General features: G+C 29.2%; 4 protein-coding genes across 7 annotated transcripts in view; 2 read left to right on the top strand and 2 right to left on the bottom strand.

The window, feature by feature from the left end:
* The window catches only part of LOC123261264 (MAP kinase-interacting serine/threonine-protein kinase 1-like), a 42,656-nt gene extending 32,726 nt beyond the window's left edge, over window positions 1–9,930 (bottom strand). Inside the window, exon 1 of the mRNA XM_044722831.1 lies at window positions 9,697–9,930. Within this exon, the coding sequence (XP_044578766.1) occupies window positions 9,697–9,714 (18 nt within the window). The 5' untranslated portion in view covers window positions 9,715–9,930. The remainder of the gene's footprint in view (window positions 1–9,696) is intronic.
* A 757-nt stretch (window positions 9,931–10,687) lies between these two features.
* LOC123260571 (nitric oxide-associated protein 1) lies at window positions 10,688–14,386 on the top strand. Its single transcript, XM_044721733.1, has 5 exons — window positions 10,688–12,099; window positions 12,171–12,467; window positions 13,405–13,720; window positions 13,787–14,004; window positions 14,085–14,386. Exons 1-5 carry the CDS (start codon window positions 10,800–10,802, stop codon window positions 14,264–14,266), a joined length of 2,313 nt encoding a protein of 770 aa, XP_044577668.1. The 5' UTR covers window positions 10,688–10,799; the 3' UTR covers window positions 14,267–14,386.
* On the bottom strand, window positions 14,381–18,444 carry LOC123260576 (retinol dehydrogenase 12). 4 transcript variants are annotated; one of them, XM_044721749.1, is made up of 7 exons: window positions 17,803–18,444; window positions 17,484–17,642; window positions 16,586–16,693; window positions 16,299–16,472; window positions 16,023–16,230; window positions 15,750–15,954; window positions 14,381–14,617 (listed from the first exon to the last, which is right to left on the bottom strand). In XM_044721749.1, exons 2-7 carry the CDS (start codon window positions 17,611–17,613, stop codon window positions 14,423–14,425), a joined length of 1,020 nt encoding a protein of 339 aa, XP_044577684.1. In that variant the 5' UTR covers window positions 17,614–17,642; window positions 17,803–18,444; the 3' UTR covers window positions 14,381–14,422. The 4 variants fall into 4 exon arrangements, with proteins under 4 accessions (XP_044577684.1, XP_044577685.1, XP_044577686.1 ...); XM_044721750.1 differs by having other exon boundaries at window positions 17,889–18,444; XM_044721751.1 differs by having other exon boundaries at window positions 17,916–18,444.
* Window positions 18,445–19,702: 1,258 nt separating this feature from the next.
* On the top strand, window positions 19,703–26,591 carry LOC123260570 (mucin-5AC-like). Its single transcript, XM_044721732.1, has 3 exons — window positions 19,703–20,703; window positions 21,437–25,299; window positions 26,022–26,591. Exons 1-3 carry the CDS (start codon window positions 19,946–19,948, stop codon window positions 26,156–26,158), a joined length of 4,758 nt encoding a protein of 1,585 aa, XP_044577667.1. The 5' UTR covers window positions 19,703–19,945; the 3' UTR covers window positions 26,159–26,591.
* The last annotated feature ends 1,186 nt before the right edge of the window (window positions 26,592–27,777 follow it).

The raw sequence follows: 27,777 nt of genomic DNA, 5'->3' as shown, positions 1-27,777 counted from the left end.
AGGATCAGGGCAAATGCGGTACAGAAGGCACAAGTCGGTCCACAGCCGCAATGATAAGGCAGAGTTAACTAAGCAGAATGATAAGGCTTAGGGTGTAAAAGGGCGTTATTACGCCTGTACACTAGAAATCCGTATATAAATATTTAAATTATTATAGGATTATGTATAAGTGCTAGTTGGTTAACAGCCGAGACCAGTGATTGCAGTTTCAATCGGCTTAGCGAAACGAATGGAAATTTTGAAAAAACGTTTTTAGAGATAATAGATAATTTAATAAACTATTTCACCACAAAGAGGTTTTTTCAAAAATTTCATTCGCTTCGTCAAACCAATCGAAACTGCAATTGCTCTGCTGTTGGGAGTGCGACAGAGATAGTTCCGTTGAACTCCGTGAGAGCAAAGCGAGAAAAAGATGGTCTCGCCTGTTAATACTAATTCCTTGACTTTGGAGGTGAATCTTGAGACTGAGTTAATGAAGAAATCGATGTCTGAGCTATATTTATTGACTAGGTTCGATATTCTGTTTTAAGGTCCAAGATAGACATAGTTTTTTGATGTTTTCGTGTTACTTAATAGTCTAGTAGATCTTCAGCCTGATCTAGGTTTAATTAACTCGTATTGGTTGCGTATTACTATTATTAATATTATTACTATTGTATATTTAATATATGAAGATCGGTGTTTTTAAATTTATTAAATCAAAGATAGTTAATATTATAAGCCAGACTACCCGATCCAAATTGTTGGATAATGACTAATTTTTCATTATTATTCTTTCACCATAATATTTTATCGGTATAAGGACTCATACCATCAGAGAAAATTTAAGTGAAAATAACAATTAAAATTTGTTTAGACAATTATTATTAGAGAAAAAAGATACACTGAGTAAAAAAATTACATCTTTCTCTAATAATATATATTGTTAAGTAACCTTGATAGCATTCATTGACCTTACATATTCATTATTAATTCCAGTCTCTATTAATTCTTCATAATCGCTCTGTCTAAACCAATTCTTTGTAACTTTGATAAAAAATAATCTAAAATCTTGTGTTCTACTTTAAAAAAAAAACGAACTGATTGACGTCAATAAAATACGGTCAATTTTTTCAACAGGTTTCATCATTCTTGTCTTATCACTTGTACAGTCTCTAATCTTAAAGTCTGTCTTCTGAACTATACACAGAAAGAAAGGTTCACTTGAACCAAGAAAATATTTTTCTTCCTAATTATTTTCTTGGGCGAAAAAAAATTTTTTTGTTGACACAAGAAATTTCACTTATTCCAACAAAATCAATTCCCTTGCTTCAAGAAATACATATCTTGATCCAAGACAATTTATTTAAGTCAAGAAAATTTTCTTGTTTTGAGAAAATTTCTCTCTTGCTCTAAAAAATTAAATATCTCGATAATAAATTTTCATTACTATTTTTATTGACGAACATGTCAAATGGGAAGATCAAATAATATTGAATCATTTTTTTTTCATTCAATGTATTCAATTTCACGCTAAAATAATATAAAGTGGATATCAAATATTCAAGAGAAAAATTTTCTCAAGGTGAGAAAATTTTTTTCTCAGCTGAAGTAGGTGGCGCTGCTTCCCTAAAGTATCTTAAAATCTTGATCAAATATAAAAATTTATTGTATCAAGTATTTATGATAATTTGAATTAAGAAAAATTACTTCCACCAAGAATAGAATTTCAAGAAAAATTTTTACTTCGGCCAAGACAACTTCGATCTTCCTTCGGGCACCCGAAAATTTACTTGAGCCAAGAATTTTGTTCTCCAGTCAAGAAATCTTTTTTTCCGTGTAACTATAAATATTATAAGGTCTAACAATTGACGCACTATTTTTGGTATTTAGACTATTTTTAGAACGCTAAACAATTCAAATTAGCTGATGCAATATCTAGTTTTATTAACCATGAAGCTGTAGGTTCAAGGCTAGAATTTCTTAGAAGCATTTCGGAATTTTCAAACTCGAGTGAGATTCATGGGCACAGCTGGTGTCGTATTTTATGTTAGTCATGCCCTTTTATTTCTGATGATTTTTCGTTAGAAATTTACATCATGTATTTTCCTGCTCATAAATATCTCAATTATGTACAAAGTTCTAGATTAAAAAAAATATTTACAAGGACTTAACTCAAATTTTTTTGGTTCTAAAACTTTTTTTGGGCTGGGACAGAATAAATAAAAAAAAAAATTACAGCAAAGTGTCAAGTAACTATGATAATAAAAACACGTGTCGTTTGTTATTGAATAGTTATTTATTGCGGTTTAAAAAAAATGATGTATTGATTATAAAGGAATTTATTTATATGAATTACTTGTTTGGAGATTAAAAATATCCGGTTGAAGGTTCTTGGGATCTGTTTGTGCATTCGTTAAGACTCGCGATATTCCTCACTTGGCACAAACATTCCCACTTCCTTTCTCTCAATAATATTAACGATCAAAACATCAGCACTGTTTATTCTTATTCAAATAGCATAATGGTGACACTACACATCTTTATTTTATTTTATTTTATTTTATTAGTTTCTCCTACACGCTTGCAATCATTTTTCGCGGAAATAATTCCTATACTTCGGTATGTTGTTTACTCATTTATATTATTATTATTATTATAATTTATTAAAATATTATTCCCACCTATTCGTCTAATTCAAGGGCAACTATTAATTTTATTTTATATATTTATAAGACAATAGTATTTAAATGTTGTTGTTTTGCACATTACAATAACAAAATAATTTCAAGGTCACAAGGACTTGTTTATTTTCAACAAATTTGTTGTTTAAAAATTATTTTTTGTTTTAAATGACTTTTTATAAGTCAATAACTATTTTTTTTTTAATAAAAATGCTTTAAATAATTTGCCAAAAATAAAAAAATCAATTTTTCTAACCCGGAAAATAAACGCAACATATTTAATGGCCCGTAACAACTCATATATGTTTATAAACTATCAAGGCAATCGATGAATCAATGTAGCATTATTTTTTTATCATTAAATAGTTTCCGTACATTATTTAATTAACCGTTAACGATAAATTGAATAAAAGTCTCATTGTCATAACATTTAAATTAATAAATTAATAGATAAAAAAAATAATGTCAAGTATAAAAACTAGAATTTTCTGGGTTGAATTTAATATGATAATCACGAGTCAATCTTGATATTTGAGACATTATTTCAGAACACATTCAATAATTTATTGGCCATGAACGGTTTAATTGAACAAGATCTTTATTACCTCGGTGACGGCAATTGGCACTATACTACTAGTGGCATTAAGCTCCATGACCATACCTAATGCAATATAACTTGGCTTTGCTATAATATCGCTAATGTTGCTTTAACCACCGTATTATATGCTATAAACTGCAATCCAACAATTATTCCTAAGATTAAACCAAAATTCTATTAGCATGTTTTATTTTTACACGGAAAAAAAAATTTAATCAAGAGAAAAATTATTTTATTAATTTATTCAAATAAATTTTATTTTCTGTGTACAATAAAAAATTTGTGGCCAGTGTATTTATATGATAAAATGGGTTTTTTATGGTTAAATTTGGTATCATTGGAATGAAAATTCACTTTTATCTTGTAAACTATTGACATTTTTAAAGATATAAGCTCATCTCGATGTTACACTCATCAAGACCTTTTATTTAAGTACCCACATCAATTTTTCATATATTTTATATATTTATATATATTATAGATATGTATATATGAAAAATATATCAAAAATGCATGTGGGTACTCAAATTAAAGCTCTTGATGAGTGTAACATCGGAATGAGCTTATATCCTTAAAAACGTCAATAGTTAAGAAAGTATAGTGCAATTTAACATAATTACAAAATGACATTGTATCTTGTGAACTATTGACATTTTTAAAGATATAAGCTCATCCTGATGTTACACTCATCAAGACCTTTTATTTGAGTACCCACATTAATTTTTCATATATTTATTTATATATCATATATATGTATATATGAAAAATATATGAAAATACCATGTGGGTACTTAAATGAAAGCTCTTGATGAGTGTAACATTGAGATGAGCTTATATCTTTAAAATATATACTATAAATATGTATATATGAAAAATATATCAAAAATGCATGTGGGTACTCAAATGAAAACTCTTGATGAGTGTAACATCGGGATGAGCTTATATCTTTAAAAACGTCAATAGTGAAGAAAGTACAGTGCAATTTAACAAAAGCCATTATTTAATAAAGCAAGTTTTAATTCAACCATTATTAAACCGTCGATTGTAAATAAAATAATTGATACCGGGTTAAAAATATCCCGTAAAGTCACAAGACTGAGGATCGGAAACACGAGATGTTTACTCGCCTATCTTTAGTATCAGAAAATAATTATAGGTCAGATCAGCTCAAGCCACTGCAATAATAACACTATTAATCATTATCGTAGGTTTGAGTCTCAAAATAGCAAATAAATAAATAATAAAATGCTTAGCGTCGAGTAATACTTGAGATAACGCGCATCTTAACAGAACATATAATGCATTATCTCATCAAATTATTGTGCTGAGGCAATAATAAATTCTAAATAAATAAAATAAACTCTTGTTATGTTTATCGCGGATTATCGTTTTGGGAGTGCCGTAACTTATTTTTATTTTTTTATTATATAATTCAATACTAATGCGTCTTTGTGTAATATTAAAATCTTGTTCTGCATTCAGATAAGATTGCTATTCGGTTAATTTTCAGTGTTTAAAAATTGTAACATACACGGAAAAAAGTAAACTGTAATATTCACTCGGATTCCGGTTAATTTTTATAGTTTCAAACAGTAAAGCGGACATCGGGGTGGCAAAAATATAAATATTACAGAACTTAATTTAGAAAGTATAAAAGCCACAATTTATAATTTAATATCCAAAATAAGCACAGTAAAAAATTTTCGTCATTGTGTAAAGTGTAAAAATGTTTGTGTAGAATTTAACATTTTAGTGTGTAGAATTTAACATTTTAGTATGTTGATTCAACACAATAGAGTGTTGATTCAACACAAATTGTGTAAAATCATCAACACAAATTTTTTGTGTTAAATTTAACGAAAAATTTTTACTGTGAGTGATTAGTAGCTGTCACTATAGTAAATAACGACTCTTTAATCTTAAAAAATTACAGTTTCAAACAGTAAAAATTGCTATTTCAATATATAGTCCATATTATGAGGAGAAGGGGAACTCAGATGAAAGAGAAGGGGATCTCACTCTGGGAGAATTTAACATTTGAAACAGTAAAAATTATACTTTTAAAATATACATTTTACCAGTCCAAACAAGTCAATAATTACAGTTTGATTTTTAGCGTTGCGTTTAAAATTTACCATTTTACTTTGTAAATATTGACGTTGCTTGTATTAGAAATTTACTAACTTTATTATATACTTTTTACATATCATAAGATCATTTTTTAGGTACGAAATGATAAATATCAAAGTCTGAATTCTTTATTATTATACTTTAACATTTTAGACATTTACATAGCGAATATTACTGTTTGAAATAGTATTTTCTTCCATGAAAAGAGTAAATTGTAACGTTTAAATGGTAAACATTATAAAGTGAATAGTAAAATCACGATTTTACTGTTTGAAATGGTAATTTTTAGCAGTTAATCATTACTTATTATGAATCGACTGTTATTTATTACAGTTTACTTTTTTCCGTGTACATTTTATTTTATGTTTTTATCAAGTCTCGGTAAAAAAAAATTTTTTAATGAAATTTTATGAAGCTTATAAATAAAATTGTTTTGCAAAAATAAAATAATGCTTTTTAAATTAATTAATCTATTAGTTGAGCAAAAAATAAAAACAAACATGACAAAGTATCCACGTAAACAGACAGGCTTTATCGCTCAAAACACAAACTGCCAGAACGGCCTTGTTACTAATAGCTCTCCAAGTTATAAGAATTAACAAGAAAGATAAAAAATAATAAAAACATCCGTCGGTGGTTGATGATTCTATGTAATATAAGTGCGACAATAAAATGCTCAGTTAAGAAACTATTAATTGGCACATGTCATTTAATTTGTGTACATACGATACGTATGTATATAGTTATGTTAATTTTGGTAATAAACACTTGGCGTATTAGTCACTGAGTCATCAAACGCGATTTAATATCACGTTTATTGACACAGTTTCGTTTTTGTAAATATTGCTTATGAATTAATATTTGAAATATTATTAATCATTATAATTATTTATAAAAACATAAAATATCCCTTTCCATCGTTAATTTCATCAGCAAAAAGCTTATTATAAATTATAAAATTCTAAAAATTAATTGCGATAAAATGGACAGTGTCATTTAAACTAAACTAGATTATTTTGTTCCCTACATGTTTGATTAGTGAATAAAGACAGCGGGTTCATCGCTCGCTTGCCCTTGAGCGGATGAGATTGCGTTTAAACCTTTCCTCTTTCGTTTCACCGGCGATTACTTCTTGTCAACAAATGATGTAAATTATGTCACGTGAAACGCGTTACCGGCTTCAAATAAAATATTTATTAATAAAAATTTATATTTTTAAATAAATTAAAAATGCCTACGTGATCTCAAGCATATTCTCTGCCTACGATCTGCTTTTTATTGCATTTAAAAATCTAGTTTATCTTATGTAAGTTAATTCCGTCTAGTTCTTCTGTGTAAATCTAAGGCTGAGTGCCACGTTTACTTCATTGTCGCTTTTTTAAATTATTTTGACATTTTTTATTTACAAAAACCTCCTAATTTTCTAATAATACTGAAATAAGCCTTTATTTTACCATTTTTTAATTTTATTTACTAAATAAATTATTTAAAAAATTTTTCATAATTTCTAGAGGTGAAATTTTTTTTATAAAATTTATTTGATAAAAAATTGACTGTTTTTTAATGTTTAAAAATATAGTTAATTTTTGAATGCCTCATTCATTATCGGACACTAAAATAATTTTCTCTCTTAAACTCATAGCACTTGAGTTTCAAAAATAAACAAAGCTCAATTTTAAAAATAAACCACATGTTCTTTAATTTTTCAATTCCGCTAATTAGTTCTTTAATTGGTAATAAAAGCTTAAAGATAAAACCGTGGCTTGAGTGGAAAATTACAGTGATGTCCAGTGGCTATTATTGGTCTACACTTATACGTGATATGAGAAGAACGAAATGTTATTCAGTGGCTCAGCCGTGACCCAGATTTGCAAGCTGTTTTCACGCAAACATCTTTTGACCGATTGTATTAAATCTAAATTTTCTTATGATTTTTAACCTGATTTTCAAAATTATGAAAATTTTAATAACTTTCCATTTGATAAATATTTTACAGATTTTTAATGTAACCAGTTTTAACCGGATATTTATTTTTTTATTAAATTCGCTACCTGAAACATTAATGATCCAATTATTTAAATTTTCATAATATTATGTATAAAAAAGTTTGGTCATAAATTTCCGCGGTTTCCTTATTATTGACAAGAGAATTTAAGCTTCATCATATTTACAATTAAACTTAATAAAAAATTTTAATAATGATTTATTGTTTAAAATTTAAGTAAAATAATAATTAAATAAAAATATGTCAAATAATAAGGCAACTCAATCGAAGAAGTGACTAATTAATTTACATTGTAATTAATACCAATTGTTAAATTAACATTAGTCAACATGACTAATATTTTATCACTAAATTAAAATTTTTAATTTTGTTTGCTGAAGATACTTGCTTTTTAAAATAGTAATTTTTTTTTATGCTGAGTTTAACTTCCTAACGCTAGCCTCGTTTTTGTCTGTATATAAATAATATAATATATGTAAGTAGATAGTTAATAAATATTCTTGTCTAGTACATATGATACCGAATGTTTTTTAAGCTACCAGAGATATTATTTTGTTTTTAAACACGGACGTGCCGTTAAATTAATGAGCATTAAATTATATTGTATTTATTTTATCGGTGATGTGTTTGTACATGTTATCGACACGAATTTATTAAAGCGTAAGTGTAAGTGAGTACAAATACTCACACAAAAATATTCACTACAAGTTGAAGAATAATTCTTTTTTAATATTACATAATCTGTTTTTCTAGGTGAGTTTCAAACTTAAATTATTTAGGTATTAGTTTATCAACTTAAATTAATTTACAGGTATTTAATTAGCGTTTTAATTACTTTGATTAGTTTGATTTAATATTTGTTGCTTACATATCAATATGTAGGAAAAAAATAGCTTCAGTCTAGTTGAAAATTAAGAGGTAAAAAATGTAATTGGTTTGTTTTTGTTTAAGCTTATCATGTAAATTATTTATACGATATTAAAATTAATTGTAGAGAAATATTATTGTTATGTCTTGATAACTAAAAAATTGTACCTGATTATTGAATAAATAAAAATAAATCATCCGATAAGATTACTTTTTTTTTACAAAATCATTTGTTTCACTCCGAGTTAGAAGACGCGTTTTTACTTTAAAAAGCTAAAAAATGACCTTGAATTTTAAAACTACTAAAAACAAACATATCTTGAGTTTTTTAATTTGAATATTTATTAGGTCATTGTTGTATTATTCTTTAAAAGCTTTAGTTTGTGTAAGAGGCTCACACACGTGTAGTGTGTCTACAGATGATTATCAAGTGACTCAATAGTGCGCAGTATTTTAAAAGAGCGGTAGATAGTTGATTTTCAAACGAGTTTTGCTCATGAATAAGATAAAATTTTGAAAAAAACGCTTCGCTCTTTGATAGATAATTAAATTATCTATCGAAGAGCAAAGGGCTTTTTTAGAAAATTTTCATTTATTTATGCATAAAATGCGTTTTAAGATTCCATTTGTTGTACAAGTATGACAGAGATACTTTCGTTTGTCCAATAGAGGGCGAGAGAGAGAAAAAATGTAAACCCTTCTTAACCGAAAATAACGTTCAGCGGTTTTTGTCTGTGTTTAAATAAAATCCAAAAGTATAAATTTTAACTAAGACGCCTGACAATTTTTTTAAACAAATAAATTATTAAAAAAAATTTTCTCAACTGTAATTAATTTTTTCTAAATATAATCAAGATTGCTTAGGCTGCTAATTTCAGTATCATAAAAAATTAGTCATACTCACGATATAATAATTTAAAAAGTAATAAAAAATTATTTACTGTCATCTCTATTTTTTTATCTGTTATGAGTAATGAGTCGGCTTGAAAAATTTTCCACAAAAATATATTGTTGATAACAATGTAATTAATCTAAACATCCATTAAAATATTTAAAAATATAAATAATTTTTGTGATTGTTAAACAATAAATTTTTGAGTAATTAATAATAAAAAACAGTGCCTCGTAAGTATAAATAATTGATTGTAAATTATGACATTGACATAATAATTATTAGTAAACATTGATATGGTATCATGTATGATCAGTGTTTACAGTATGAAGCTGATGTAAGCAAAATAAACATCTTCACAACATGATCTTACGAAAATATGGCGTCAGCGCGTCTAGCCCCGAAATAATGACATAAAATTACCAGCTAAAATAAACATGATTATCTAAGAATAATAAATTTACGGTAAATTGACAAGTAAGAATCTTTTTGAAAATAAAAATGTGTTTAATTAATTAGTAAAATACATTTAAAAACTCACCGCTCTTGAACCGGCCATATCGTAGCCGCTTAGCACTCATCGCAGTTACTAGCCCATTTGATTAAACTGGTCTTATGACGCGTCAACTTTAAATTATTTTTGTCATCTATAAATATCGCTTAATCTCGCGGCGCTTATTACCATACAACAGTATTTATTATTTACAATTATTTCTTTATTAATTCATAACCCATCAGCCCATTCTGTCCACGTTTTTCTATTTTTCACCGTGCGTCTAGTAGCCGCAGCCAATCGATTTTTAAAAAAATCGAACCACGCGCGCTTTCGAGTTTTCATTCGATAATCGATTATTTTAATCCGCCATATTTGAAAATTTTAAATGTAATTAATAATACTGAAGTTAGCTGACAGCTGTCAATTTTTATAATAAATTATTTACAATAATAAAAATGCTTCAAAAAATTTTCACTAATCATTTTAATTAATAAAATAAAGTAATTTATTAATGACATTAAAGTTAGCAGTCACTTAACCTTTTTTAATTTTTTTTTAACAAATAGATTTTTTCCAAAAAATCATTTTTAAAAAATTGCATTTCTTATTTTTAAAAATTTTTTTACCTCAATTTTTTTCTACTTCTTGTTTAAAAAATTCTTAAAATTATCAAATATCTGCTAAATTAATTTTCATAATTTATTAAAAAAGTAATTAGCAAAAAAAAATTATTAAAAAAATTGACATGTAGAAATTTTAATAAATTAAAAATAGTTTTTTTAAACAAATTCGCTCCTAAGAAAATTAAAAAATTGTCAAGTAACAGTTAAAATTAATGTTATAAATTTTTTAATTTATATTTGAATGTGATTTTTAAAATATGACTTGATGAATTAATGGAAAAATTAATCTTATTAATTCAACTTAATAAATATGTTATTGAAGGTTTGTAATCATTTATAATTTTAATTAACATTTATTTTGACGCCTGAATATTTTTTAAGTGGTGATAAAAAAGATTGTTAAGTTATCGACTTTAATTAAAAAAAAAAAAAACGAGTGTGAAAATTACAAAAATAATAAGAGTGTGCTAAACATGTGATTGATAATTAAAATTGACAACAATTACCAGCAAAATAAAACCAACAATGGCTTTTTTGACATCTGGAAAATCATTCAGCGGAATAACAAGGTTCGTGCATGATTGTCCAACAAATAAAATGATAACACTTAAAAAATTGAGGTTATGTGTGATAAACACGACAATTCGTCGTAATATAAATGCAAAAGTTATTGAAAAATTGGAAATGGATGAAGAAGGGAAGGTAAAAGTCAAAATGGATTCAAGAATTGAAGAGCTGAATGATAAATTGATCTATTGTGATTATATTGAAAGAAACAGGCTGAAATTTGGGTATCAACAGAACAAGGCAATAGAAAGTGAATTTAAGAAACAAATAGAGACTCAGAAATTTAACGATCTTGCCTACAAACCGGTTTACAGTGTTGCGTTGAAATACCTTCAAAATGACACTGCCAGCGACCAAGTTGAAACAAAAGAGGACCCAGATCCCGAGCCAGAGGAAAAAACTTGGAAGCCTATTTACATGCCTTACCAACCTACTGATCAGTTCACGTCAGTGCGAATGGAGAAGCAGGCAAAGCAAAAAGAGGTCGATCTTCCTCAACTTAATGAAAGATTCAAGAAATTATACGAGTCGTACTTGGAAGTAAAAGAAGATGAAAAGTCGACGAGGCAGGTGAAGAAAATGGAGAACAGAATATTTTCTGTTGACACCAACAGGCCGGCTGATGATCTCTCAAATATTCCTCCAGACTGGATGAGGGACTACGAGCAGTTCAATGACTCAAAGATAGACGACTCCTGGCAGTCTTGCTACGGGACTTCGAATCCTGGCGTACCGGTCAGCTCGATTCCTTGCGGAGGTTGCGGTGCTTTGTTGCACTGTCAGGATTCGGCTATACCTGGATACCTTCCTTCAGAGCTGTTCGTTGGTCTGCAGAATGAAGACCTCAAGAGCACCATTTGCCAGAGATGTCATTTTATGAAGTACTACAACGCGACTTTGGAAGTCAAGGTGTCTGCTGAAGAGTACCCTAAAATTCTAAGGAATATAAAATTTAATGAAAAGAAAGCTGCTGTGATCTTGATGGTGGATCTTATGGATTTTCCGTGCAGCATCTGGCCGAATTTAACGTCTGTAATTGGTAAAAACACTCCATTGTTCCTGGTGGGTACTAAAGTCGACTTGTTACCGCAAGACTGTCCCAGATTTTTGCAAAACGTTGAAAATGCTCTGGTCCAGGCTGTTGGAGATAGTGGTATCAATACTACCAAGTTGAAATATGTTGGCTTGATTTCTGCTAAGACAGGCTACGGTATTGAAAGGCTTATTACCAAATTACAAGATTTGTGGGCATACAGAGGTAATTTATTATTATTAAATTAAATGTTTATTTGTAATTGAATCGATAATTAAGATGATTTTTTATTCCAGGGGATGTCTATATGATTGGCTGTACCAATGTTGGTAAATCCACATTATTCAACACTCTTCTACAGTCGGATTACTGTAAAGTACAAGCTGTTGATTTGATCCAGCGGGCCACTGTTTCTCCATGGCCTGGGACAACATTGAATCTTCTGAAATTTCCGATTCTCAATCCAGTAAAGTGGCGACTTGCTGAACGGTTTGAGCGACGTAGGATTCAGCAGCTGGAGGACCACGCTGAAACTAAACATCGGCATAGAGAAGTTACTGCTCTTAGAGATATAAGATATGCGACTTTGCAAGGTATTACGATTTAATATTTATTTATAATCTATATTATTAAGAGAATAATGAAAACTGATAAGTACAAAATGATAAGTACTTAGGCTGCATTCGAAAATGCTTTATCTTTAGATACATAATTAAGAAATGACCTTGTATCTCGTGAACTATTGACATTTTTAAAGATATAAGCTCATCCCGATGTTACACTCATCGAGACCTTTCATTTGAGTACCCACATCAATTTTTCATATATTTCATATATTTATATATTTCACAAATACTATATATATAAAATATATAAAAAATACCATGTGGGTACTTAAATGAAAGGTCTTGATGAGCGTAACATCAAAATGAGTTTTTATCTTAAAAAATATCAATAATTAAGAAATGACATTGTATCGTGTCAACTAGTAACATTTTTAAAGATATAAGCTCACCCCGATGTTACACTCATCGAGACCTTTCATTTGAGTACCCACATCAATTTTTCATATATTTATATATATTATATATATGTATATATAAAAAATATATGAAAATACCATGTGGGTACTCAAATGAAAGCTCTTGATGAGTGTAAAATCAGAATGATTTTATATCTTAAAAAATATCAATAATTAAGAAATGACCTTGTATTTTGTGAACTATTGACATTTTTAAAGATATAAGCTCATCCCGATGTTACACTCATCGAGACCTTTCATTTGAGTACCCACATCAATTTTTCATATATTTATATATATTATATATATATGTATATATAAAAAATATATGAAAATACCATGTGGGTACTCAAATGAAAGCTCTTGATGAGTGTAACATCGGGATGAGCTTATATCTTTTAAAACGTCAATAGTTAAAAAAAGTACAGTGCAATTTAACAAAAGTCATTATTTAATAAACCAAAATTTTATTTATTTATAATTTTTAATGTTGATAAATTATTTTTTAGAGCGGATTGGAAGAACCTTTACAAGAATGATAACTGATAAAGGTAGTGTTCAAGCCAGATACGAAGCAGCCAAAGCCTCAGGAAAGTTTGGAATTGACGAGAACGATGAGTTTTACAAACACGGTCGTTGGTGTTACGATACTCCTGGTGTTATTCATCCAGATCAAGTTTTACATTTATTGACAACGGATGAATTATTGTTAACTTTACCAAAAGAAATTATTTCTCCGCGTAGTTTTATTTTTAAACCTGGACAGACTTTGTTTTTAGCTGGACTTGGTAGACTTGATTTGTTAACTGGTCCTGATTGGATAAGGTAATTTATTTTTTTTATTTACAAGTACAATCAGTAATTATTTCTATTAATATTATTTATTTTTAGAATAACCGTATTTGCTAGTAAAGAATTACCGATAACTATTTGTCATACTGTCGACGCTTCTGAGCTTTACAATAAATTACTCATCACTGAAGCATTGGCAGTCCCAACTAATGATCCAGAGAGATTAAAATTATGGCCTGTGTTTAAGCCCAAAGAATTTACAGTCCAAGGAATAGATAAAGATGAATCTGTAGCTGATATTCTTTTATCAAGCGCAGGTAATTATTTTAAAAATAAATTATTCGTAAAAACTTCATAATTTAAAATCATCTAAAAAAAAAAATGAAAAATATCATAGGGTGGATATCAATTACACCTGATTACGGTCAAGAGGTCACCCTGAAAGCTTGGACACCAGAAGGACGAGGAATCAACCTGCGAAAGCCAGCGTTGCTCGCGAAATCAATAACGCTACGTGGTCCACGCATTAAAATGAATTCAGCTTATAGATGCGGCCGCCAAGTTTACGTTAAGGTATAAATAAATAACATAATCGATAAAAAAAAAAATCTATTTGTACATATAACAGTAATTTTTATAAATAATCCATCAAAGATGTATTTATTAAAATATAAGAATTTTTTCAAGGACGGATTTTAAGTAAACTATTTTTAATTAATTTATTTAAAACTTTACTTAGCAGTATTGTAGAAAACTTTCTAGCTTTGTTTGTTCAAGACTCAGTAAAAATAATCTCTCTTGAGTCGGTTTATCATATACGAGTTGATTGGGAGTAGCTTTACGGCAATTACTATAGTATAAGCCGTCAGTGTCTTCGATGGCTTTGCTTACTGCTGCGTAAACTATTGTCATGGCACCTTGTTCCGGAGACTAAGCAAGAAAATTAAACAAACATTAGTATGGATTAATTTAATATTTAATCATCATACGTAGTATTTCAGATTCTAGGTAATATAATAAGGTAGAAATTATTCAGGTTAATTACGGATCAAATTATATTTTTTGTAAATTTTTTTTTATTCAATTTTGCTTAATTAAATAATGACTTTTGTTAAATCGCACTGTACTTTCTCAACTATTGACGTTTTTAAAGATATAAGCTGATCCCAATGTTACACTCATCAAGAGCTTTCATTTGAGTACCCACATGCATTTTTTATATATTTTTCATATATACATATATATAATATATATTTTAAAGATATAAGCTCATCTCGATGTTACACTCATCAAGAGCTTTCATTTGAGTACCCACATGCATTTTTGATATATTTTTCATATATACATATATATAATATATATAAATATATGAAAAATTGATGTCGGTACTCAAATGAAAGGCCTCGATGAGTGCAACCTCGGGATGAGCTTATATCTTCAAAAATGTCAATAGTTTATAAGATACAAGGTAATTTCTTAATTACTGACATTTTTTAAGATATAAACTCATTTCGATGTTACACTCATTGAGACCTTTCATTTAAGTACCCACATGGCATTTTTTATATATTTTATATATATATATATATATATATATATATATATATATATATATATATATATATATATATATATATATATATGATATTTATGAAATCTATAAAATATATGAAAAATTGATGTGGGTACTCAAGTGAAAGGTCTCGGTGAGTGTAACATCAGGATGAGCTTATATCTTTAAAAATGTCAATAGTTCACGAGATATAAGGTCATTCCTTAATTATGTATCTAGAGATAGAGCATTTTCGAATGCAGCCTAAATACTTTTAATAAATTGACTATCGGTGAGAATGATGTAAAATCTTAAAAAGGCACAAATTCAAATCCTTTGCAATGGCACTAAAGTTCACTAAAAAATCCTATTTTATCATATTACTATTCTGGACACCAATTTTTTTTTATTCTCTTAATAATATAGATTGGTATAAAAAATATAATTTGATCCGTAATTAATCTGAATAATAATTTTTAATAATTATAAATTATAAAATACTTTGCTTACTTTGAACATTATTTTCATCAAAAAGCCAAAATAATGAATGAAGCTGTTTTCAAATAACTCTGTATTGACCATGCCTGGATGAACAGCGTAAGTTCTTACAAAAAGTTCATTTTTATTGATAATATGTCTTAATGTTTCAGTGAATATTACTTGGGCTAACTTGCTTTGACCATAAGCACAGTAAGTTAAAAATGGTTTTCGTTTACTGTAACAAAAAAAATTATTTACCAACTCATTGTAATTAATTGAAATATCAAAGGCTGGCACACTTACTTATAATTTATGTCATCGAAATTAATAGTTCCCAAATGGTGAGCGCAAGAAGAAATATTAATGACTCGAGCAAAATTTTCTTCGGTCCCTGCATTTCGAAGTAACGGCATAAGCAACGACGTTAGCAGAAAGTGGGACAAATAATTGACGCCCCACTGTTGCTCAAATCCATCTTTTGTTTCTTTGTAAGGTGTGAACATTACTCCAGCTTCAAAAATTCATTTAATACTATTACTATTTTTATTTTTAAAAATATTCTATGTCAGAAGAGCTTACCGTTGTTGATCAGTACGTGAATTTTGTCATAATCTTTCTTTATATCATTCGCGAATTTTTTTACAGACTCCAAGCTTGAATTATCAAGCACGTAAACTTTAGCTTTTCCTTCAGTGACTCCAGAGGCACGAATTTTATCAACAGTTTTCTCTCCAGCGTCTTTTCTTCTGCAAGCTGTAAAAAATAGATATTTAAATGGAATTTATTCACCTAAAATATTCAATGAAATATTTATTGAATATTTTACAGAATATATTACAAAAATAATGAGTCGTAGAATATTTTACCTATAATAACTTCCATGTCACATCGAAGTAACATTTTGACAACTTCAACGCCAATTCCACGGGATCCTCCAGTAACAATAGCGACACAGTCGCTTTTTTTTGGTAAATCTGTAAATTGTTTTTAATTTAATTTACAATTATAATTTTATTGAGCGACAGATCTGTCGTTTCTAATAGAACTGTTTTATTTTGCAGTAGATGATATTTTGTAAGAGAGATTTATTATTATGGTTTATTTCAACATCGCTGATTCAATCGCGCAAGGTAATTTAATAAAGAGAAAATAAGTTTTACTTTACTGCAATGCAGTAAAATTTTAGAGAAGTAATAATAAAAATTAAGTTTGTCGACATTTAAAAATTATTTATTAAAAAATTATTACAAAAAAATTTTTTTCATTCAAAAATATTTTTTAGTTCTAATTTAATAATTGAAAAATAAAAAATTAAAACTTTCGACTATATAATAATAAAATTAGCCGAAATTTTTTATTTTTTTATTTTACTTAATTTATTAAATTATAACTAAAAAATATTTTTTAAAAATTGCACTTATAGTTTTTCAAGTTTTTAACAAATGAAAAAAATTTTTTTGTAATAATTTTTTAATAAAAAAAAATTAGTATTAATTTAGCAGATATTTAAAAATTTTCGGAATTTTTTTAACAGATAAATAATCGCAAAAAATGAGAAAAAAAAATTGATAAGTAGAAATTTTAAAAAATAAAAAATGCAATTTTTTAAAACTAATTTTTTTGTTAAATAAAATAAGAAAATTATCAAGTGACTGCTAATTTAAATGTCATTAAAAAAATCATAAAAAATTTAAAATGTCAGCTAACTTAATTTTCATCGGCTAACTTTAGTAAGTATAATGAAGTAATAATTATTTTTCTCACCTGTTTTATTGTACTTGGCATGAATAATGTCAAGAAAAATTTCTTTTATTCCCACAAGATTGTACTTGGTTAACATAAAAATCCCGCGGGCAAAAGTGCTCCAATAATTTCTTGATTTTGAAAAAGCCATCAGGCTTGCAATTAATGCGACCGTTGAACCTATTACAATTAACATTTTTTTATATACTTTAGCGCCGCTTTTGATTTAATATCAATCATTCGTAACTCATCAGAGTTCGGACCACACACTAACAATTACGACAAGTAGACATAAAAAAAAATGACAAGACAAACATAAAATTAAAAAAAAGAGCAATACTTGTAAGATTAAATTTGCTTATCTATATTGATTTCATCAATCAATATTCTGTTTTTAATTTAATTTGTACTCATGAAATTTAATACCGCTCACAAATGATATATTGTACTTGTTTTCATAATTAACTAATTTGTTGACTATAATTATAATTATAATTGTTTATTGATCGACGATAAAAATCATCGGCTAAATGCTAGAGTGAACAGTCTAGTTGTTGCTGTCAAACTGACAGCGTTTGTTAGCATTTAGTTAACAGGCATGTAAATGTGGGCCATGTTGATCCGGAGAGGGGATTGCCGTCGCTGGATTAATAAATACCATGCGATTCAAGATTGTTTCTCCGGCTCATACTGTATTGTATTATATATTATTATTTTTTATGCTTCAAATGTATTACAAGGTGTTGAAAGTATTTTTCAGTAACGTAATTATTTATCAACAGCACCCGGATTTCACAGATTCATCTCTCTTGTTTACTCAAGTTTAATTTATCCTCTAGGTTATGGAGTAGACTAGGTCTACGTCTAATTATAGATATTTATTCTACGGCTGGGTGGGTCTAATTACATTATTTGCGCGTATGTACTTATCAACTTGTCATTATATATAAAGCTCAGGTATAAGTTTGTATGTTTATATTTAATAGGTATGAAAATTTAATATGACATTGAAATTATTTGACACTTGACTGTTTTATTATTTTATATCACAAATAAATTATTTCTTGAATATTATTTCTAGGAAACTGCACTTGTAGTTTTATGAAAATTAAGGTAACAGATATTTAATAATTTTTTTAAGAAATAAATTAGTGCAAAAAAATTAGATAAAATAATTGACATGTAGAAATTTTAAAAAATAAAAAATGCAATTTTTTAAAAATAATTTTTTGGAACAAATTTTGTTGATTATAAAATTAAAAAATTGTTCAGTGACTGCTAACTTTAATATCATTTTTATGAAAATTAAAGGTAACAGATATTTAATAATTTTTTTAAGAAATAAATTAGTGCAAAAAAATTAGATAAAATAATTGACATGTAGAAATTTTAAAAAATAAAAAATGCAATTTTTTAAAAATAATTTTTTGGAACAAATTTTGTTGATTATAAAATTAAAAAATTGTTAAGTGACTGCTAACTTTAATGTCATTTTTATGAAAATTAAAGTAGCAGATATTTAATCATTTTTAGAATTTTTTTAAGAAATAAATTAGTGCAAAAAAAATTGACATGTAGAAATTTAAAAAAATTAAAAATGAAATTTTTTGAAAACTATTTTTTAGAACAAATTTTTTTATTAAATAAAATAAAAAATTTGTTAAGTGACAGCTGTCTTTAATGTCATTGTAGTTTTTTATAATTTTATATAATAAATTTATCATTATTTAGATTATTAAAAATTATAAAATTTTATTATTAAAAATTTAATTGACACTTTCACTGTAAAAATAACCTGAAAAATTAAGAAAATAAATAATTTTTGATATTCACTATTATAAAAAAATATTTTATCAAAATAAATATCTTCTTTCATAAAAATTACTTTAATTTTTCTATTAAATTATTTTTATATTTAAATAAATTTTAGTGATAAGAAAAATGACAGCTGATAATTTTATTATTTTTGATAAATTGATAAATTTTTTATTTAGAAGTTTTATTAAAAAAATTATGAAAATTAAGTAAGCCGACATCTAAAAATTTTCTGATTTTTTGTTATTAAAGAATAATTACAAAAAAATAAAAAAAAAACTTTTTCATTTGTTAAAAACTTCAAAAACTATAAGTGCAATTTTTTAGTTATAAATTAATAAATTAAGCAAAATAAAAAAATAAAAAATGTCGGCTAACTTTATTATAAAAAAAATTTGTATTTGACCGCCTTTGGTAGTAAAGCCATCTGGTGGCAAAATACTAAACTAAATGTAATCCGAATTTAAAAAAAAATGCGCGCGCACAAAAAATTAAAATAATTGTTGGTAGCAATGATAGTAGCGCGGTTGACCACGTTGGTATTAGTAAATTATAATTTCACCTCCATGTTCATGCATCAGAAATAAGTGTGGTGGTACATGAGAAATTTAATGGTTAAGTGAGTGTGCTCTTTTAAAAAAATGGAGAGGTTATTTTTTTGAAATAATATGTGGGAACTAACTAATCAAGACATTGTAATAATATTAAGTGTGTTAAGTGGGTGTTTGATATTTTACAATTTATGGGGTTATTTTATCGGTAAAATATTAATAACTATTGCCATAATATATAGTTGTATATACATTTTGATTAACGAAAATTATAACACGCTTCTAACTAAAATAAACGACAGTATAATAAAAGCCGGGGAAAATATTCCGGATTTATTTTCACTATTTTATCATCAGTTATTATCATATCTCCACCAATTCGTTGGTTTTGTTAAAAAATTTTACCAAAAACATTTTTCCAAAATGGAACGACGTGGAAGAAACTCGTATCAACTCAGCAGTGAGTCATCAATTAGCATGTCAAATAATTCACAATTGGGCCTGATGAGTGCAGTCAGTCCCATTGCCAAAAATTCACGGCGTTCGATTGTCTCAGGGTCCGAGAACTCTGTGGCAAAGCGTTTGTCACCATCTTCATCTTTTGGCGGCAACAAGCACTGGGAGAACTCAAGCTATCATTTAAACGGTGACATAAACGGTTCAATGCAGCATTCGTGGAAAAAGTCACCCTCTAAGTACAGTAATAATGATGCTCAGGACGATTCTCTGTCAGTAAGACGAGAGGAAATATTATTTAGATCTCATAGTACCCCCTGGAACGCTGGCTTAGGTGGTAAAAATAGTTCTGGAATTAAAACTGTACAAACCGTAGCAGGACCATTGTTATCATCATCAAGGTATAACATTGATTCCAAGTAAGTTTTTTATTTTATTATTATTAATTGTAATTTTAATATTTTATTTATTAGCAACCTTGCAGTCACTATGTGACTTGTCAACTATAAATAAATAAAATTTTGCTTTATTAAATAATTACTTTTGTTAAATTGCACTGTACTTTCTTAAATATTGACCTTTTTAAAGATATAAGCTCATCCCGATGTTACACTCATCAAGAGCTTTCATTTGAGTACCCACATGTATTTTTGATATATTTTTTATATATACATATATATAATATATATAAATATATGAAAAATTGATATGGGTACTCAAATGAAAGGTCTCAATGAGTATAATGTCAGGGTGAGCTTATATCTTAAAAAATGTAAATAGTTCACAAGATACAAGATCATTTCTTAATTATTGACATTTTTTAAGATATAAACTCATTTCGATGTTACACTCATTGAGACCTTTCATTTAAATACCCACATGGCATTTTTTATATATTTTATATAAATGGTATTTGTGAAATATCTAAATATATCAAATATATGAAAAATTGATGTGGGTACTCAAATAAAAGGTCTCGACGAGTGTAACATCAGGATGAGCTTATATTTTTAAAAATATCAATAGTTTACAAGATACAAGGTCATTTCTTAATTATGTATCTAGAGATATTTTCGAATGCAGCCTAAATAACTATCATAATTATTCTCTTAATATAGATTAAAATTTACTAATTTATTTTTAATATTTCAGGGCGTACAGTACATTATCTCCAGGAAGATTAACAAAATACGCAAGCGACGCTGACACAAAGTTACTTTATCAATCTCAATACTCAACCGGGCAGTTTCCAAAAGTAAATTTATACTGTTCACCAACTCCAACTTTAAACGCTAAAACAGTAAAAGCCAGGTCACCAGTCACCGTGAGAATAGCGCCACCAGAAACAATAAAGTATTCTCCACCAGAAAAGCAAAAAATGCTTGCCAATATCTACCGTTTGGAGAAAAAATCTCCCCAAAGTGTAGTCCAAGTCTTGAAGGAGATTTCATTAAAAAGGCACGCGTCGATGGATGACATCTCTTTGGAATTAGTTAAGAAGCAGCGGACTGAGAGCCACCGCGAGGAGTACGAGGGCTTTGATGAAGGTACGCAGAAGCGGACTCGAGAAGACTTGTCCAAGTCTGAGGATGACATTTCTATTGAGAACACATCTTTAAGGCCGGTCAAGAGGACCAAAGTTCCCTCTTGCTACGATATTATGAGCTCCCTGAGCTCGAGCACTAACGTCCTAACAGGCAGCTCAGGCGTCAAAAGGAAGGCTGACTTATCGCGCAGTGGAACTCCAGAGGTCGGAAAACACTTCAAGTCCTTTGACAGCGACCGAAGAAGCAACTCAGTATCTCCTCGGGCCATCATTAATAAGTCTTCTTCTCCATCAGCCCTAAGCAGGTCGAGCTCTGCTGAGTTTTTAGACGCCTGTGATGACGACAATAAAAAACAGACCGCTGATTCGCCGAAACAAACTTCTCAGCAAAGTCCTATTAGTAGTAATAGCAAAGTTAATTTAATGAATAATAATAAATTAATAACCCGAAATTCACCGCAGCTGACTCAGTTAAAAGACAAACTGTTCATGAGAGCAGAGCCGCAGAATATTGATAAAATAAAGACACTTATCGAAGAGCATGATGTCACGGGAAAATTCGGAGGTGATGATGCCGATGAAATAAAGCAGTGTGATATTTTAACAATGAGACAAACTAGCATGAAAGCTAGACTAAAGAGTATGTTCGATGCGATCTCCGGAAAAGCCTCAAGTGAAATCGATCCTAGTGTTGTTATCCAGGCGGATGAAGTCAACGATCGACCTGCTACATCTGCACCAATATCTACGTCCGTGGCTCCAGCGACACAATCCCAACCAGTACTTACGTCTCTAAACTCCTCAACTTCAACGACAAACGTCAACACTTCACCCATCGCAACTTCCGCGATAAAACCTATTATTGGTAAATCTAAAGACAGCAACACTCCAGTTAAACGTGTTACTTTTAATTTATCCGGAGAAACAACTCCTACTAGCAGCACGACGCTGGTCAGTTCATCAGTAGCTCCAAGTTTGCAAAAGTCTGAAGAGGCTCCAAATAAACCTTCATTTTTCCAGCAGAAGTCGTCAGTATCAACTTCAACTTTTACTGCAGCTTCTGTCACTTCAACTGCTTCTAATTCCGTGAGTCCAGCTACGACAGCTTCAGGATTTTCACTGACTCAAGCTCCAGCTTCTATTACAGCTTCTACTACAGTGCAACCACTAACTCAGAAAACCGAGTCAATAATATCCAGCAGCTTCAACTTACAAAAACAAGTACAAAAACCAGCCAGTACTTCTTCAACAAGTCTACCTTCTTCTTCTTCTTCTTCTTCTTCTTCTTCTGCGACTGGATTTTCATTTGGTAAGCCTGCAACAACTGCAACAACTGCCTCAACACCGTCTGAGAATCCAACGAGTCAAGCACCACCTGTGACCACCTCATCAAGCACCTTTACAAGCAATCAGCCTCCTGCTACAACCTCAGGATTTTCATTCGGGTCAAATCCACCGACTACAACCACTAGATTTTCATTTGGCAGCACTCCAGCATCTTCTGCTCCGCAAACAGTCGCTCCAAGCCCGGCTTTCAGTGCTAAATCTCCAGTAACAACTTCAGCTTCATTATTTTCCTTTACACCAACAGTAAGCACAAGTGCAAGTGCAAGCACAAGTACTTCCAACCCAGTTTCTGCTCCATCAACTACTACAACTGCTGCATCAACACCAGGATCAAGCTCCGGGTTCAATTTAAGCGCAGCCAAGCCAACATTCTTATTCGGTAACACGAGCAGTCCCCAAGTGACTGCTTCTACGCCTCTAAGCTTCGGGAGTCAATCCGTCCCGGTGTTTGGAAGCGCCGCGGCTACAAGTACTCAGTCGACCCCTTCGTTTTCTACTCCAACATCACAAACTGCAGCTACTTCAGTTCCAGCTGTGTTGTTTGGAGCAAACACCAGTACTCAGTCATCCTTCTCCAGCCCGGCGAGTGCTATAACTAGTACAAAGCCGAGTATTTTGTCATTTGGAGTCCCCAAGACTACAGAAGTCCCGAGTTTTGGGAGCAATACACCCACAACTACTTCGAGTATGTTCAACGGTGCTAACCAAACTACTACGTCGTCTTTAATGTTCGGAGGAAGTAATTCTACTAATACCGCAAATGCTAGTTCTAGTACTAATACTAGTACTGGAAATAATTTATTTGGACAAACTAAATTACCTTCATTTGGATCGCAGTCAAACCTAACTTTCGGAGCTACTAATTCAAATCCTACATTTGGTAATAATAATACGATGACATTTGGATCTCAAACTACAACAACTGCCAGCTTTGGTAGCACAACTCCAACTGCTACTAAAGCACCAACATTTGGATCTTCAACCGTGGCAAGTTCTGCGTTTGGAAGTACCTCAACTTCATCAGCTGGATTTTCCGGTTTTGGAGGGGCTAATACATCATTTACACAAAATAAAACTCCTCTCTTGCCGAATACATCAGCAGTATTTGGCAGTTCATCATCAACAAGTTCTCCATTTGGAGCACCAGCACCAGCTACCACAGCACCGCCAGCATTTGGAGCTACGGCGACCGCGACTTCAGCATTTGGTTCTACATCATCGATGTTCGGAGCTGCGCCTGCAACAACTGCAACAACTGCTCCCCCTGCGTTTGGAGCATCATCAACACCAGCTTTTGGCTCTTCCGCGGCTTCTCCAGCGTTTGGATCCACACCAACGACGTCACCTCCAGCATTTGGGTCCATACCAACGACGTCACCTCCAGCATTTGGGTCCATACCAACGACGTCACCTCCAGCGTTTGGTTCAATACCGACAACAACACCTCCAACATTCGGGTCAGTACCAACGACAGCGCCTCCAGCGTTCGGGTCAGTACCAACGACAGCGCCTCCAGCGTTCGGGTCAGTACCAACGACAGCGCCTCCAGCGTTCGGGTCAGTACCAACAACAGCGCCTCCAGCGTTTGGAGCTTCAACAGCGACCTCGTCATTCGGTTCATCATCAACTCCAGCTTTTGGAGCAGCTTCAGCTAAACCAGCGTTTGGTGGATCCGCTCCTCCGGCTTTTGGAGCGACTTCTACGTCCACAACTCCATCCTTTGGAGCTTCTTCGGCGCCTACACCTTCTTTTGGCTCGTCATCAGCAGCAGCAGCGCCTCCGGCTTTTGGCGCTTCAAACACTTTTGGCTCCTCGACACCTGCGTTTGGCTCTACTAACACCAGCTTCAGCGGGTTCGGATCCAGTTCTACTCCCGCTCCTTTTGGCTCTGCAGTCCCGAGCTTTGGCTCTGCTGCTACTAGCAACAATAGTAATAGTAATAATAGTAATAATAATAATTCTGGTAATAATGCTGGTACCGGTTCATTCAATTTTGGAAGTACCAACCCTCCGGCGCAAAATCCAGTGTACAGTTTCGGTGGATCCGGAACTGGTAGCAGCAGCGCAGGAAGCGCGTCAACTCCGTTTCAATTTGGAAACGCTGGCGCATCAGCAGGTACCGGTAAGCACCTTTTAGTATAATTATTTAAAAGAGATAATTATTTACAATTTTTTTTATTCTTGCTGTTTTTACGGCGTATTTATAATAAAAAATGTTGTGAAAGGAAAAAATAAAGATTTTGATAGCTTTTTTGCTTTTAAAAATTGAAAAAAAAAAATTGGCTTTCATTTTTTGAATAAAATTTCTATTTCATCTTTTTTGATTTATTTTTGAATAAAAAAAAAATGAACAATGTATTAAAAAAAATATTGGTTTTTATTTTTTTGATTTATTTTTAAATTAAAAAACAAAAACGAACAATGTAATAAAAAAAATATTTGCTTTTATTTTTATTAATTAAAATTTATATTTTATTTTTAAATAAAAAAAAAAAAAAAAAAACAAACAATGTAATAAAAAAAAATATTGGCTTTTATTTTTTTGAATAAAATTTCTTTTTTATTTTTTTTGATTTATTTTTAAATAAAAAAAAAAAAAAAATAATGTAATAAAAAAAAATATTGGCTTTTATTTTTTGAATAAAATTTCTATTTTATTTTTTTTTTTATTTATTTAAAAAAACAAATAATGTAATAAAAAAAATTGATGAATTTTATAAAAAAAAAAATTTCTGTAGCCAAACATGGGGTAAAATGACCTCACTTGTAAATAATTACCCATTTTTTATTATTGATTAATTAAATTTTTAAATTTAAAATTAATAAAATAAATTTTAATTAAAGGTGGATTTAATTTCAACGGCGCCGGGTCTTTTAACGCCGGAAGCAGCGCTGCAGGAGGCGGTGGAATGTTCAGCATCGGATCCGGATCGACTGCTCCAAGATCACGTCCAGCTCGCTCAAGAAGACAGCAAAGATGATTGAGGATGTAAAATTAATTTTTCTCCTTTAACTTGAGCTTAAAATTTCTCTTAATATTAATACACAATCTGTGTATTGATTTACAAAAGTCTTATTTATCTTAGATATTAATTACCCAAGTAGTTTATTAATAATAATTACTGTAACAGTTTATATATACTCATATATTATATAAGTATATAATTTTGAACTTTTGTAAATTAACTTGAGTTGATGGCGATTTTCTCTGTAAACATTATCGTTTAATAGTTGTACTTTTAGTACGACTATTAAACAAGTATACAGTCGTGATAATTTTTAATTTGTTGTTAGTTTAAAAATATATATATTTATATATTTATATAGTCCGCAATGGGACAGCTTTTAAAAAGCGATAAATTTTTTATTGTCTCTGTTAGTATTTAATTATTATCTATCGTGTATTTAAAAAATATCCACATCAACTTGAGTTATTGATAAATAATTACCATATGTAAAATATAATCAAGTAATTAGAAGAAAAAGAAACCGACATTTTTATTGTTATTTTTGTTTAAATTTTTATACGCTTTTAATTAAAAGCTCTAGAGAATTAAATGATGGTTTCTTTTTCTTTTACATAATAATGATCTGATAAATAAAACAACTATGATCAAACTTACTAAACTAAAATAAGATAAAGGCATTAAGAATAAAAATTTATCAATTCGATTAAATTGATTAGTTTATTATTTAGTTTGTAAACTGTTTATTGGCAAAGTGTATAAATAAAGTGTAAAAATAAATTTTGATATCAAGTCTGTATATTCACTAAATAATCAAATTATTCGAATTGATAAACTTTGAGTAGTTCTTCATGTTTTTTTTTTTACATCAAATTCATTTCAGAAAGTGAGGAGAAAATATACAATGTATAGTTGTAATAGATAAATTTTATTTTATATTTTATTTTTTTTTTTTTTTTTTTTTTTTAAATGGTCTCCTGAACTCTAGATAATTAATAATTTATAAATTAAAATAAAAACAAAATGTATCCTATTTAATAAATAAATTGTGGGATTTCATTGTGTTTTGAGATAACTCAAAAAATGGACTTTTTTGTTTTTATTTCTTGTCTTCTTAAAGTTTTAATATTTTATGTAAATATTGTTAAGTCAAAAAATAAAATATATTTTTAATTATAATTATTAACACGTAATTATAAATATTAAATTTTTAAATTACTCCATTTTTTATTTATTATTCACAAAAAGAGCTGTTTTTATAAATTATACTGAAATCAGCTGATATTTTATGAGTTTTAAAATTTTTATCAATAAATAAATTATTATAAAAACAATTAATTAAAAAATTACACTTGTAAATTATTGATGTAATTTTTTCTAAGTAGTAATTTATTTATTGTAAAAATTTAAGAATGACAAATGTTTGCTAATGTCAGTTATATGTAAACAAAATTTTAAAAAATATTAGAATCTTTGGAATTTTTTTAATTATTTTATAACAATGAAATTATTATAAAAAAAATTTAACAAAAATTATTAGAAGCATTATTTTTAGAGTAATTGATTTATTATAAAAAGAAAAAAAATGGACAGCTGTCTAAAATAAATATCACTGAATTTAACAGCCACTAGAA

This window comes from Cotesia glomerata, linkage group LG3 (genome assembly GCF_020080835.1).
Source record: "Cotesia glomerata isolate CgM1 linkage group LG3, MPM_Cglom_v2.3, whole genome shotgun sequence".
Taxonomy (NCBI): domain Eukaryota; kingdom Metazoa; phylum Arthropoda; class Insecta; order Hymenoptera; family Braconidae; genus Cotesia; species Cotesia glomerata.
The sequence above is the reverse complement of the archived record's forward strand: the minus strand, read 5'-3'. Positions and strand labels throughout refer to the sequence as shown.

What these genes read in the sequence shown, in the direction of transcription:
- LOC123260571 (XM_044721733.1), top strand. Translation starts at nt 10,800, where the DNA reads ATGGCTTTTTTGACATCTGGAAAATCATTCAGCGGAATAACAAGGTTC. An exon ending in ACTGGTCCTGATTGGATAAG is followed by an intron (nt 13,721 to 13,786) that starts GTAATTTATTTT and finishes ATTTATTTTTAG; the next exon opens with AATAACCGTATTTGCTAGTA. An exon ending in TATTCTTTTATCAAGCGCAG is followed by an intron (nt 14,005 to 14,084) that starts GTAATTATTTTA and finishes AAAATATCATAG; the next exon opens with GGTGGATATCAATTACACCT.
- LOC123260576 (XM_044721748.1), bottom strand. Translation starts at nt 17,658, where the DNA reads ATGTTAATTGTAATAGGTTCAACGGTCGCATTAATTGCAAGCCTGATG. An exon ending in TGACATGGAAGTTATTATAG is followed by an intron (nt 16,473 to 16,585) that starts GTAAAATATTCT and finishes TATTTTTTACAG; the next exon opens with CTTGCAGAAGAAAAGACGCT. An exon ending in TCACGTACTGATCAACAACG is followed by an intron (nt 16,231 to 16,298) that starts GTAAGCTCTTCT and finishes GAATTTTTGAAG; the next exon opens with CTGGAGTAATGTTCACACCT.
- LOC123260570 (XM_044721732.1), top strand. Translation starts at nt 19,946, where the DNA reads ATGTGGGAACTAACTAATCAAGACATTGTAATAATATTAAGTGTGTTA. An exon ending in AGGTATAACATTGATTCCAA is followed by an intron (nt 20,704 to 21,436) that starts GTAAGTTTTTTA and finishes TTAATATTTCAG; the next exon opens with GGCGTACAGTACATTATCTC. An exon ending in TGGCGCATCAGCAGGTACCG is followed by an intron (nt 25,300 to 26,021) that starts GTAAGCACCTTT and finishes TTTTAATTAAAG; the next exon opens with GTGGATTTAATTTCAACGGC.